Source organism: Crocuta crocuta, unplaced genomic scaffold, assembly GCF_008692635.1.
Source record: "Crocuta crocuta isolate KB4526 unplaced genomic scaffold, BGI_CrCroc_1.0 scaffold167, whole genome shotgun sequence".
Lineage (NCBI taxonomy): Eukaryota > Metazoa > Chordata > Mammalia > Carnivora > Hyaenidae > Crocuta > Crocuta crocuta.
This window is the reverse complement of record NW_027532406.1, coordinates 7,201,801-7,216,513: the sequence shown is the minus strand read 5'-3', so window position 1 is coordinate 7,216,513 and position 14,713 is coordinate 7,201,801. Positions and strand designations below refer to the sequence as shown.

General features: G+C 40.4%; 1 protein-coding gene across 7 annotated transcripts in view; it reads right to left on the bottom strand.

Moving 5' to 3' along the window:
• RUFY2 (RUN and FYVE domain containing 2) overlaps positions 1-9,345 on the bottom strand; it is a 45,128-nt gene extending 35,783 nt beyond the window's left edge. For 6 of the 7 annotated variants that reach the window (XM_077778677.1, XM_077778680.1, XM_077778681.1 and 3 more), the window contains exons 1-4: positions 8,900-9,271; positions 7,153-7,326; positions 2,818-2,935; positions 590-691 (exon numbers count right to left, since the gene is read on the bottom strand). In XM_077778677.1, the coding sequence (XP_077634803.1) occupies positions 590-691; positions 2,818-2,935; positions 7,153-7,326; positions 8,900-9,104 (599 nt within the window). In that variant the 5' untranslated portion in view covers positions 9,105-9,271. Of the gene's footprint in view, positions 1-589; positions 692-2,817; positions 2,936-7,152; positions 7,327-8,899; positions 9,272-9,337 lie in introns of those variants that run through there. The other variant, XM_077778679.1, reaches the window with a different exon arrangement.
• Positions 9,346-14,713: the final 5,368 nt, after the last annotated feature.

Genomic DNA, 14,713 nt, shown 5'->3' with positions numbered 1-14,713 from the left:
ACACAGTCTCTTTCTCCCTCTCAAAATAAATAAACATTAAAAAAGAAATGACCAGAATCTCCAAAACTTCAAAGAGGCTCTCCAAGAGAAGAAGTGCAAACAGAGGGACAGCCATGGGCTGCTCTCTTTAACAAATGATTACCTTACTTTGAATTTTTGAAAGTCTGCTTAAAAACATCTGACCTTCAATTTAAACTGACAGCTTAAAAAGTGCCCACAACACAGGTGAAGCAGGTGCTTAGGGTCTAAAAAGAAACTTCTTGAATTAAAGCTCCAAATCCCAACATAAATTTTTATTCTTAGAATTAACTGTAATTTAGAAAAACAGTGAAACTAACTTACAAATATAACATATAAATAAATTTCCTTCCTATTGGCCAAAACAAAGCTTATGCTATTCATTTTATAGGCTAGCTCCTCATCCATGTTATGCCCTTACCATGATCTCCTCTCTCATGTTGCTCTTCTTTTATTTTATACCATCTTATTATATATGTCTCCTTTTGTACCACATCTGTAATTCTTTTTGGAAAACAGGATATAAATGAAATATTTTAAATGAAAACAAACATAATTTAATGGTACTAACCTTAGGAGATCCCTTTGAATAATTAAGCAACGCAGGTAATCGGCCATTTTTTTTTGCATGAGGGCTAATCGAAGCCATGCTCTTGCACGACCCAGGGGAGTCCTAAAAAGCAAAACCACTGGTCAGAAAACAGGCCCAACCCTTATGGTATAATACACTACATATTTTCTCTCTGTTAAGGTACATGTTAATAAAGAAAAACTTTAATTTATCATGGTTTCATCTTTGTTTCTACAGTTTTAACCTAGCTCTTTGAGCATGCAAACCGATACCAATACCTGGGAGCTATTTAAGTCTCTATGGTAAACCTGCACCTTGCAGGACATCTAGGTAACATGTTATGCCTTGGAAGGAAGGACTCTGAACAGTGAGGCTATTTCTACAAGAAATATTTTGTCCAAACAGACCTAACCCCATAAAGATGAATATGCAAGGGACGCCTGGCTGGCTTAGTCACTACAGGTAGTTCAAGAGCCGCACTGGGTGTACAGGTTATTTAAAAAATAGTAATAATAAAAAAAAAGAGATGAATATACAAAATGCATCAAATAAGGCAGTATAATGTCTTCAAAAAATAACTGACATTATGCAGCACCTGGGTGGCTCAGTCAGTTGAGCGTCTGATTCTTGATTTCAGCTTAGGTCACAATCTCAGGGTTCAGGAGTTCAAGGCTCATATCCAGCTCTGCACTGACAGTGAGGACTCTGCTTGAAACTCTCTCTGCCCCTCCCCTGCACACACGCTCTCTGTCTCTCAAAAGTAAATATTTTTAAAAAGTAACTGACATCATATCTGAATTTTAAAAATCATAAAAAAGCTAAGAAGGCACCAAGCTGGTAATTAGAGAGAAATCATCAGGCTGCTTGTTATTTTTCAAAAGTTTCTCTATCTTGTTATCTAAAAAACTCAATCTCACACATATTATCCAAGTTCTATCATTTAGTAAGAGTGAAAGTAACTTTTACAGAATATGTATGGTTTCTTAAAAAGAAAGATACCATTCACACTTTTATGTTTTCTTATACAAAGATTGTTTTCGCAGCTATTATGGGAGGAAAGTTAATCTTCACTACAAACAACTAATGAGCTTTTTATGGTTTAGCATTTTAATGAATACCATTCTTCAGAAAACATTTTTTACTTTTCTAGAGTTAGGCTTTTTAAAAACCATATGAACATGTATTTTCATATTAAAATTACCAAATATTGTATTCCTCTCTCTTTTAAGATTTTTATTTTTTTTTAATGTTTTTATTTATTTCTGAGAAAGAGAGAGACAGCATGAGCAGTGGAGGGTCAGAGAGAGAGAGAGGGAAACACAGAATCTGAAGCAGGGTCCAGAATCTGAGCTAGCTGCCAGCACAGAGCTTGACGTTGGGCTCGAACCCACAAACCGCGAGATCATGACCTGAGCCGAAGTCGTACGCTTAACCAACAGAGCCACCCAGGCGCCCCTAAGATTTTATTTTTAAGTAATCTCTACACCCAATGTGGGGCTTGAACTACTCACAACCGTGAGATCAAGAGTCTCATGCTCTTCTGACTAAGCCAGCAAGGCACCCCTGCTTATATTTCTCTTTTTGAGACTTGTAATTCCCTTTTTCTTCTATCTTTGCTAAAAATCACTATCCCTAATATACCATTATAAGAAACATCAAACAAATGTGAACATCACTTGCTATTTAACCCTAAAAACTAGGTTTGGGTGGCACCTGTCTAGCTCAGTCGGTACAGCATGTGACTCTTGATCTCAGCATCATGAGTTTGAGCCCCACACTGGGTATAGAGTTTACTTACAAAAATAATAATAATAAATAAATAAAAAAGAATAAAAATAGGGGCACCTGGGTGGCTCAGTCGGTAAGCATCTGACTTTGGCTCAGGTTATGATCTCACGGTTCGTGAGTTCGAGCCCTGCACTGGGGCCTGCTTTGGATTCTTTGTCTCCCCCTTTCTCTCTGCCCCACACCACTCATAGTATGAGACACTCATACTATGTCTCTCTGTCTCAAAAATAAATAAACATAAAAAGAATGAAGAGGTTAAGAGACAACTCATAAAGGAAATGAAATTTGAGCTAAGCCATAAAGAAAGAATAGACTTTTATTAGAAGAGAATGGAAGAAGGCTACTTACAGCTGAGAGAAGATAATAGAGTGTAAGTTACTTTTAAGAAACAGTAAATATTCTTCTGTGGTCAGAAATGAACAAGTAATAACATTACTTACTTGAGACCGGGTAAATCCCGGACACTGGCTCCTATTTCCTCTGCTTCTGGGTATAGCTTCTCCACCAGTTCCAAGGGACCCCAGATAGTTTTGTTATAACTCAAAAATGATTTTCTTACTGAAAAAAAAAGTATATAAATGCATACAACTTCAACATACAAAATTGTAATAACTTCCTTTTAACTATTTAGTTTCAACATTCCTAACTTAATATACAATTATTCAGAAACCTTTCCTCTCTTATCACCACACAGCCCTCTTTCTTGATCAGGAACCTATTCATCAAGATCCTGATATTTTTCCTTCTCAGAAATATGCATCTTGGCCATTCTTCCCTATCAGAAATATGCAGGCAGCTAATTGAGGTAAAAAAACAACTGGGCTTATTCTTTACCAGTACCAAAATAAAGAAGCTTGGCAGCCCTAGCCGCCAAACTGCCAAACTGATCTTTATCAGTTTACTAAATAAACCAAGGACAAATAAGTAGTTACTTTACTTTTAACATGAAAAGTTGTGAGAACTGGATAATATAAAACCATGAAATCACTGTAGGTTTCTTTCTTAGTACTGACCAGATCTCTTGCAGATTAAGGGTGCTTATCATATGCACCACCCAAGGACAATAACCAAGATAAGCAATTTTTCCTTTAGGGGTAAAAATCAATCAGCACAAAATAGATTCATAACTGTTAACAGACATGCTAATAATATTTTGTAAAGTAAAAGAAAATAAATTCAACTTATTGACTTTAGATGTACCTGGATGGGTTTAAGCATCAGACTCTTGATTTCAGCCCAGATCATGATCTCATGTTCCATGATGGGCCTGCACTGACAGTAGGACCTACTTGGGATCCTCGCTCTCCCTCTCTCTCTGCCCCTCCCCCACTTGCTTACATGTGTGTGCTTGTGCTTTCTCTCTCAAAAATAAATAAATTATTTTAAAAAAAGAAGAAGAATTTAAAATTTAACTATTTGGCCATCATTCTGCAAATTCCATTTCTGCAACATGGGAGAAAATAAAAGTTGTGGTCACTGCTATTTTTTTTTAGATAAAAGTTTGTCAAAAAGCAAATTAAAGGGGCACCTGGGTGGCTCAGTCGGTTAAGCATCCAACTTTGACTCAGGTCATGATCTCACAATTTGTGGGTCTGAGCATCGGGCTCTGTGCTGACAGCTAGTTCAGAGCCTGGAGCCTGCTTCGGATTCTAGGTCTCCCTCTCTCTCTGACCCTCCCTCACTTGTGTTCTGTCTCTCTCTCTCAAAACTAAACACACGTTTTTTAAAAAACTGAAAAAAAACCTTAATGTGTTAGATCAGATTGGTGACTTCTTGATGTACTGACAGAAGTATTTAGAGACTGATAATATCAAGAGTAGATAAAAATATGGAGAAACAAACACTTAACATCCACTGATGTTTGGTAAATCAGTGAAGGCTTCATAGAGGCCAGCTGCCTATATCCTTTGACCCAGGATCTCTATCTAAATGGAAAGATCTCCAAATCAATTTTTTAAAACAAAGTCACAGAATAATACTTACAGCATAATCCTCTATATAGTAAAAGAAAATAAAACAGAAAAGAGCTCAAAGAATGACAAGGAAGAGTATGACCGAAACAGTTTTTGCTCTATGTGCTTCTATGTTGTTTGATTCCTGTACAAAAAGAGATTTCCCTATTGTTCATGAAATTTTTTTTTAATTTTTTATGTTTTATTTATTTCTGAGAGAGAGAGAGAGAGACAGAGAGAGAGACAGCATGAACAGGGAGGGTCAGAGAGAGAGGGAGACACAGAATCTGAAACAGGCTCCAGGCTCTGAGCTGCCTGTCAGCACAGAGCCCGACATGGGGCTTGAACCCATGAACTGTGAGATCATGACCTGAGCCAAAGTCGGACGCTCCACTGACTGAGCCACCCAGGCGCCCCTGTTTATGAAATTTTTAAGAATTGCTTTGTCTTCAGAGCACCTGGGTGGCTCAGTGGTTTGAGCATTCAACTCCTGATTTCCGTTCAGGTCATGATCTCATTTTGTGAGATGAAGCCTTTCTCTCTCCCTCTCTCTCTGTCCCTCCCCCTGCATGCACCTGCATGCACACTCACTCTCTCTCAAAATAAGTAAACTTTGAAAAAATTTACTACATCCTCAATTAAAGAAAAAGGGGAATCTAAAAAAAAATAAATAAATAAAAAATAAAAAACTGAATAGATTGGTGGTTGCCAGTGGCAGAGGGTGGGGGTAGAGGAAATGGGTAAAGGCAGTCATAAGGTATACACTTTCAGATATAAAATAAGTCATAAGGGTGTAATGCACAGCATGATGACTATCATAATAATAATACTGTGTTTTATATTTGAAAGCTGCTAAGAGAGTAAATCTTAAAAGTTCATGAAAAGAAAAAAACTTGTAACTATGTATGGTGATAGATATCAACTAGACTTATTGTGGTGGTCAGTTCACAATACATTTAAAAAAAAAAATCAAAGGGCACCTGGGTGGCTCAGTCAGTTGAGCCTCCGACTTCGTCTCAGGTCATGATCTCGCGGTTCGTGGGTTAAAGCCCGGCATCGGTCTCTGTGCTGAGAGCTCAGAGCCTGGAGCCTGCTTCGGATTCTGTGTCTCCCTCTCTCTCTCTGCCCCTCCCCCACTCAATCTGTGAGTCACTCACTGTCTCTGTCTCTCAAACTAAAATAAAAAGACATAAAATTTAAAAAAAAATCAAATCATAATGTTGTATGCCTGAAAATAATATGTTAATTATATACCAATAAAAATTTTTAATTAAAAAAAGAAATCAGTACTTGGATGCCAAGTCTTCTTCTCAATTTGAAGTATATTTTATTAAAACCATGTTTATGTAAATCTTCTCTTTTGCTGTTTACATTGATCCTCACTTTCATGTACCTTAGTCAGAACTTCTAGACCTTACTAATTTAATCAGGTTCCTAGTATACCAACAGGGAACCAAGCTTCTTTTGCATTATAATAGTCAGTTCTGTATAAAATCTTACTCACAAAGCCCCTCTACACAGTTGATCAAAAGAACCAGAGACCAAAACTACCAACAATTGTTATTACAATAAGTAAAAGAATAGTTATTACACAATGTATATTAAGTAACTAAATATAAAAATTTCACAAGTAACAATAAATTCAATTGTGTAGAAGAATATAATATCCATGATTACCATCATTTCCAGAGAACACTCACATTTCTACAATAACCCATTCCAGAAGAAAATCATTCTAAATATCTTCCAAGGTGTCAAGGATGTTTATATTTCAGCAATCAACTTATTTTTTTTTAATTTTTAAAAATGTTTTATTTATTTTTGAGAGAGAGATAGAGACAGCGTGAGCAGGGGAGGGTCAGAGAGAGAGGGAGACACAGAATCCGAAGCAGGTTCCAGGCTCTGAGCTAGCTGTCAGCACAGAGCCCGACGCAGAGCTCGAACCCACAAACCATGAGATCATGACCTGAGTCAAAGTTGGATGCTTAACCGACTGAGCCACCCAGGTGCCCCTTAAAAAAATTTTAATATTTATTTTTGAGAGAGACAGACAGAGCATGAGTGGGGGGAGAGGCAGAGACAAGGGAGACAGAATCAGAATCAAGCTCCAGGCTCTGAGCTATCAGCAGAGAGCCCTACATGGGGCTCAAATCCAGGAACCGCAAGATCATGACCAGAGCCTAACTGGGACTCAACCGACTCAGCCACCCAGGTGCCCCAATAATCAACTATTTTAATGTATTTGTTCAAGAGGGCTGAAACTAGTAATAAGACTTCATATTGGAATAACTAAGCTTAAAAATTTTTTAACATTGTTTTAAACCTAAAATTGTTCTAGAAAACAGAAATCACTACAGAATACATTGAAAAAAAATGAGAAATGTTTTTACAAAACACTAAGTAGGCATTTCCTTGTTGTTGTTTTTATTTATTTTGAGAGAGAAATGAGCAGGGCAGGGACAGACAGCAAGGACAGACAGAGAGGTAGAGAGAAAATCCCACACAGGCTCCAAGGTGGAGGGCTCGATCTCATGAACCATGAGATCATGACCTGAGCCAAAATCCAGAGTCAGATGCTTAACCAAATGAGACACCCAGGTGCCCCTAAGTTGATATTTCTGAAGACAACTTATTAGAAAACATAAAGTAGTAGCCTGTTTTCTCCCAAAACCAACCCACCCAGTATTTTTCAAGTGTAAAGTAACAATAATTATGGCATCAACAAATATCACATTTTTAAAGATGTTTAAGATGGAACAAGGGGGAAAAAAAAAGATGGAACAAGGGGATTCTAAAGTTAGGTTTTTTTTAGTCTCATGATACCTTTAAGACCGTGTTTCAGACAATGTTCCATAACAACAAAGAACTGCTGCAAAGGGGGATAGTCAGAATCCAAAGTGCGGCCAAAGCTCAGAGCAGATTCAATGAGTCCTTTGATACTCAATTTAGCCATGTTTAACAAGTTTGCTCTCTCTACAGCTGTGGGGTCTTTTGTAGCTGAAAGCACAAGAAAGGAGTCCAACATCATTTGCAAGGCATGACAATGAAAAATATATAAACCCTTTCATTCCACTGCAAAACAAACAATGCTCTGTTTTTCTTAGCTTGACAAATTAGTCTTCCTAACCTACGCCTTCTCTTTTATGTCTCTCTCACACACACCATAGAACATTACCATGCCCACCCTAGACATAGTTTTTGGATTATTCTCAAGATCATGCAAATTGGTTATTTTCTGGTTTTATTTTACTTTTTGTGATACCTCTTCAGGGAGAATGAGTTTTGTTTTGTTTTTAATGACTTGTGGAGCTAAGAATTGAGTAATAGACAACATATTCTGCAAAAGGTGGGCAGCAGGTCCAAGGATGAATCTCAAGGCAAAAAATGTTCAGAATAAACTGGCAATAAAAGGCAATTACAACTTAAGTATCATTTATAAATATGACAGGTAAATAAAAACCAGACAAATAAGGGGATACAGGCGAAGCCATTCAATTCTTTCATTCATTTTAGCCCTCTTTTCATCTTGTTTTTTTCACTACAACTGTAGTTCTGTATTTCATGACTCCTTGATTTTCCCAGAGGAAATAAAAGCGGAGTCTTGTTTCATATTTAAGTTTCCTGCCCTTTCACATAGCTGATTCAGTCAAAAACTAAGTTAACATACATTTTTTAAAAATTATTTTTAATTGATATTTTCAATTCACAAAAACCTATTTTTTCCTTTCCCACAAATTTTATTCTTAATTTAGAAATTCAGATTTGTCTACAGCCATACCACCCTGAACGCGCCCGATCTCGTCTGATCTCGGAAGCTAAGCAGGGTCGGGCCTGGTTAGTACTTGGATGGGAGAAATTCAGATTTACCCCTACTCTCACCACTGTTGTGACTGGCAGGACTATTTTCAGCCAACACAGATGACAAAATGAAGTGCAGTAAAACGAAAGCACTTAGTATAACCTTTCATAATCTTGGCAAATCTACTAGTCCAAGTGAACCAAGTGTCCGTTTTTCCTCTACTGAACAAAAGTCCAAGTTCCCAATGATCCAGTATTCGAGTTCTGAGCTATGGGTGAAGCCTGACTCGGAATTCTAAGCAACTAAAAATGCAAAACACCCACAACTGCTAGGACCAAGCTAACTGGTGGAAAATCTGCACACACATCATTCCTTAAATCTGCATCGTGGTATGATTCCCACATTTTTCGAGGGGGGGCGGGGCGAAACCACTTGATGTTTCATAATCTGTAACCAATTCTCATTTTCCTTAACAGTGCGGATCACGATCCGTAACTTGCGAAGCGACAAGCAGACAAAAGGCGCCTTTACAGCTGCTCCGAAGCAGGTCCCTGCTCGGCGCCCGCAGCTTCATCTCCCGGGAGCGTTTACACGCCGACCGCGCCCCGCCCGGGCTCGCAGATGTGTCCTGCTAGTCGCAGCCCCGACAAGGCCAAGGGCCAGTCTCCGCATCTCGCCCAGGCTCAGAGCCCCTTCCCTGCCTCCCTTCCTCCCCGCAATAAGGCTGCCCAAAGGGCTCGGGGCGCCCCAGGTCCCCAGCGGAGGGCTCACCAGAGGTCCTGCGCGGCATCGCTGCACCTCTCCCGCCCTCGGCGTCGGGCACCCAGGCTAAAACCCGAGACGCATCTTCCCTCCGCCACCCCCAAACCTGAAAAGTCATCGCCAGTCCGCGGCTGTTCCACCGACCCGGGAGCGGCCCCCCGGTCGACCCTGTCTTCGTCCCTTGGAAGTCGTCAGACAACGAGCCCTCGGCCATTAAGCCCTAGAACCCGGGTGGGGTCATGAGGGAACGAGGGGCGGCCGCGCGTTGCCATGGCGATCCCGGCGCCCCCTAGTCCCCGGCTGTCCCCGCCCAGGCCCAAGCCCTGACTCGGGCCCCAGTTGCGACCCGAGGCCTCAGTGCCCATCACCACCAGTCCTCCTCGCCCGGCCGCGTCCTTCAGCCTAGGACGGAGAGCCCAGGGTCCGCTCTCAGTCCGCTCCCCTTACCCATGGCGGCGGCGNGCGCCGGGAGTGGGGCGGGGGGCCGCCGGGCCTGCAACCGGTAGGAGGGAAACCTGCCCTCTCCAGACCTCCTCGCCTTCAGCCAGACCGAAAGGAGAAGGAAGAGGAGCGTGAAGGGCACCTCCCGCGTGAGGAGCCCGAGGCCAGTCACCGGTCGGACCACCGGCCTCTCACCCCGGGGCTTCGCAGGCGCACTGGGGCCGCTTTGCCAAAGGGTGCGAGCCACGTGCAAACGTTTTCGTCCACATGGCGGCGGGGTTCATCTGAGACACTGACCGCTTCCCTTCACTCTTCGCAAACTCTTAGGGGAGCAGAAGAATGTGGAAAATCTAAAGCATTTAACAATAGGCAGAAATCTGCTGCAATTAAGCAGCCCAAACACGACGTTTAAACTAGGAAGAGCCACACTAATCAAGGGTCAGAGGTGTAGAGATAAAGCTAACTTTTTCTCATTTAAAAGGAAAAAACAAAAAAACCCAAAAACCCCACATGGTCACATGACACTAGGTTAAGTTTGGGAAACTTAAGCTCTTACCTAGTGAGATCAGCAATTGTTAAGACAGTGGCTGAGCCAGAAAAACAGAGATACTTCATGAAAATGGGGCTCCGTTTTTGTCTTCAATGCCTGGACCAATATAGTTTTGTTATGTTTATTTCTTTTGGTTTTTAATTTTCTTTACTGTATAATCATACATGAAGGAAAAAGTATAAAGCATATATATACAGTGTCATGAGCATGCTATAAAGGTGCAAACACAAGTTGTATTTTTCCACAATGTCAGGCTTACTCAGTCATAAAGCAAGGTTAACATAATTATAAAGCAAGTTCAGGATTCTAAACTCAATGACATTTCACCACGTGACTAACTGGGCTTCTTCCAAGGCACACAAAACAAGTCACACAACAAAATAGAACACAGCCAGTAGGAAGTTAACAAACCGAATCAGAAGTCAGTCTGTGGGTGTGCAGTTGAGATAAGGCCTCAGTCTTGTTGGGTCACCTCTCGGCATTTACTGCTTATTATGTTCAAGCACTGAAGGATCTCAGTTTTGTTCTGAGATCAATCAGGCAGAGCCTTCAGCAGCAGCTGCCTTTTTGAAGTGTTTACATATAGAGAGGGGTGTCTGAGGTGTCTTGACAGTTTGCTATAATTTTTTTATTTTTATTTTTTAATGTTCTTATTTATTTTTGACAGAAAGCGAGTGGGGTAGGGGCAGACGGAGGAATATGCAGAATCCCAAGCAGGCTCCAGGCTCTGACCTATCAGCACAGACCCAGACCAGGGGCTCAAACTTATAAAACCATGAGATCATGACCTGAGCCGAAGTCAGATGCTTAACCTACTAAGTCACACAGTGGCTAAAAGTTCTTTTTTTTAAAAATTTTTTATTTAAAAAATTTTTTTAATGTTTATTTATTTTTGAGAGAGAGAGAGACAGAGTGTGAGCAGGGGAGGGGCAGAAAGAGAAAGACACAGAATCAGAAGCAGCCTCTAGGCTCTGAACTGTCAGCACAGAGCCTTGCGGGGCTCGAACTCATAAACCGCAAGATCATGACCTGAGCCAAAGTTGGACACTTAACCCACTAAGCCACCCAGACATCCGATAAATGTTCATTTTTGAGAGAGAGTGCACAAGCAGGGGAGGGGCAGAGGATCCAAAGCGAGCTCCACACTGACAGCAGAGAGGCCCATGTAGGGCTGCAATTTGTGAACCACGAGGTCATGACCTGAGCCGAAGTCAGATGCTTAGCCAACTGAGTCACCCAGATGCCCCAATCTTCCCTTTTTAAAGGAATTTAATCAGTCTTGGGCCCCTGCAGAGCTCCTCTGCTTCTGCTTGTTATCAGTTCTGGGGTACAGTCAGCAGTGCTGGTCTCCTCAAATATCCGATTGTTGCAGTACCCTTAACTACTTGGTTATTACTGGACATAAGTGACTCCATCTTGCTCTCTACAAGTTTAAAGAATCATTATAAAATGAACAGCTGGGTGACTACCACCAAATCCGTGAGCATAAGATGGAGCCATCCTCCTGGAGAACTGCCCTAGCCACCATTCACCATTCCCCTAGTAAACACTATGCTTTTTTTTTTAAGAGTTTTTTTTTTTAATTTTTTTAAATGTTTTATTTATTTCTAGGAGGGAGAGAGAGAGACAGCGTGAGCAGGGGAGGGTCAGAGAGAGAGGGAGTCACAGACTCTGAAACAGGCTCCAGGCTCTGAGCTGGCAGTCAACACAGAGCCCGACGCGGGGCTCGAACCCACGAACCGTGAGATCATGACCCAAGCGAAAGTCGGACGCTTAACCGACTAAGCCACCCAGGCGCCCCTAAGAGTTTTTTTTTTAATGTTTATTCATTTTTTGAGAGATAGAGCATTAGCAGGGGAGAGACAGAGAAAGGAAGAGACAGAATACGTAGCAGGCTCCAGGCCTTGAGCTGTCAGCCCAGAGCCCGACATGGGGCTCAAACCCACAAACCGTGAGATCATGACTTGAGCCGAAGTTGGATGCTTAACCGACTGAGCCCCCCAGGTGCCCCCTCACTATTCTGGCTTTTATGAGAATTGTGTCCTTGTTTTGCTGTTCCTACCATGCAAGTGCATGCCCCTAAACCATTTGGTTAATTTCTGCCTGTTTATAAGCTTTTCACAAACGGAGTAACATGAATTTTATTACACTTCTTTTGTTCAACATCCATCACGTCCGAGAGAAATTCCAGGTTGTGGTGTTTCCAGGTTACAATATATCCTTATGCCAATGTGCATGTGAGTCAGTAGGGCATACCATTAACAGGGGGTGCCTAAGTGGCTCAGTTGATTAAGCATCTGACTCTTGATTTTGGCTAAAGTCATGATTTCAGTTCATGAGTATGGTTGTTGAGTTGAAGCCCTGTGTGGGGCTCTGCACACACACTCTCTCAAAATAAACAAACTATTAAAAATAAATAATAACTGAAAATAAGGTATGTCTTTCTTTAAATTTAATGACAGGGAGCCTGCATGGCTAAGTTGGTTGAGCATCCGACTCTTGATTTTGGCTCAGGTCATGATCTTGGGGTTTGTGAGTTCAAGCCCCACCTCTATGGTCTGCACAGAGCCCACTTGAGATTCTCTCCCCTCCCCTACTCGTGTGTGTGCACATACTCTCTCTCGAAAATAAATAAACAGGCTTACGGTTTGTTTGTTTGTTTTTTTTCATTTACTGGGGCACCTGGGAGGCTCAGTCAGTTAAGCTTCCAACTTTGGCTGAGGTCACAATCTCATGTTTCATGGGTTTGAGCCCTGCATCAGGCTCTTTGCTGACAGCTTAGAGACTGGAACTTGCTTCGGATTCTGTGTCTTTCTCTCTCTCTCTGCTCCTCTCCCACTTGTGCTCTTGGTCTCTCAAAAAATAAACATTAAAAAAACAATTTTACTGACAAACTTTTTAAAACTTTTCTCAAAATGTATCAGCAGTTTGGTTTTTCTGTTGCTCTGTTTGTTCTAATACTTAGAAGTGTGAGAATATCTTCATTTTCTGGCCTATCTTCTAGGTAAGCAATTGTATGATGGGTCTATTGTGTATGTATCTCATTATTATTACTACTGAGCACTTTCTGCATGTTTAACATTCAGAGTTTCTCCTTGGCAAAGAAATTGTTCAGGTCTTTAGCCAATTTTTCTATTGCCATATCTTTTTCTTATTGGCCTGTACATGTTACTTAATATTCTACATACTAGTTTGTTGTCAATTTATGTGTTGTCATTTTCTGATTAATATTTTCTCTGTGTAGACTTAAGAAATCCTCCCTACCTCAAGGTCATGAAGATACTCTCTTTTAAGAGTTACATAGCTTCATCTTTCATATTTAGGCCTATTATTGCACCCAGAATTGATTTTAGTAAATGGTGTGGAACAAGATTTAATTTCACTTTTTCCTTCTGTGCGGACTATTCCATTATCCTTTCACCATTGACCTTCCATGCCCCCTCTAGTATTAGTGAGCATATAACTGTACATCAGTTCCTAGACCGGAGTCTTTTCATTTTCAAAACCACTCTGAGGATGGAATTATCTCCATTTTGCAGATGAAACTAACCTCTGAAAGGCTAAATAGCTTGCCTCCCTATACAGAGAACTAAGTGACAGAACCAGAATTTGAACCAATATAAAAATAGCCTCAATTTTCATATATCAAAATATAGGAAGTTTTTAGTGTTCCAAGGAGTCTAAAACTCATTACATGTCTAATCCCTTCTACCTTGCTATTAAATTTTGAAATATGACTGAGTTGTTCATTTTTCATCTCTCCAAGTGATGAGTAAAAGAAAGTTTTTGTATTCTAAGTGCATTTGAAAAAGCAAAATAAAATTAAGTATATATTTATTTTATAGAACCATGAAAAAAAAGGAAAAGAGCTTTATTTCCTAGGTTGCTTTCCCCCCAGGTACTTTATAGGTAACAAGTAGTAGAGAAATTTAATTCAGCAATAGACCAGTTTTATTTAAAGCAAGCCAATAATGAATAAATTCTCCCTTTGAGGTAGATATTCTTAAGCTCCAAAATATACATCTGCTGGATATTCTAATTCCCTTATGTTGAAAAGAAACAGAATTTCATGTTTATGTTTAAGCTAAATTAACAGGATTAAAGTAGAATATTAATCTATTCTAAGCCCTTGATTTACTAAAGCTAACAATCTAGGGTTTTAAACTTACTAGTAGCATATAACAAAAATACTGTTTTTTTAAAAGCTCATCACTGGGCACTGGGTGGCTCAGTTGCTTGAGCATCTGACTTTGGCTCAGGTCATGATCTCATGGTTTGTGAGTTCGAGGCTCTACGCTGACAGCCCAGAGACTGCCCACCTCCCTCTCTCTGCCCTTTCCCTGCTCATGCATGCACACATATTTTCTCTCAAAAATAATGTATTGAAAAAAAATTAAAATTAAAAAGCTCATCACATACTGAAGAATAGCAGTGAAATTAAATGACATCTAGAATTTGCTTTAAAACATCTCAACAAAGGAGAAAAAGAATGTTGAAAATATTGGAGCAAAATCTTCTATTACATATGGGTGATAGGTGTATTACATACAGGTGATGGGTATTAGGAGTTTATTGTTCTACTTGTGTGTGGCTTTTTTTTTTTGGTATTTTAGAGAGAGAGAGAGAGAGAAAGCAAGCAGGCGAGAGGGGCAGAGAAAAAGGGTGAGAGTCCTAAGCCATCTCCATGCTCAGTGCAGAGCCCGATACAGGGATTGATTCCACAACCCTGGGATCATGACCTAAGTTGAAATCAAGAGTCAGACACTCAACTGACTAAACCACCCCAGCACTCCTTTTGTGTCTTTTTTATATGTGATACACCCTAATATTTT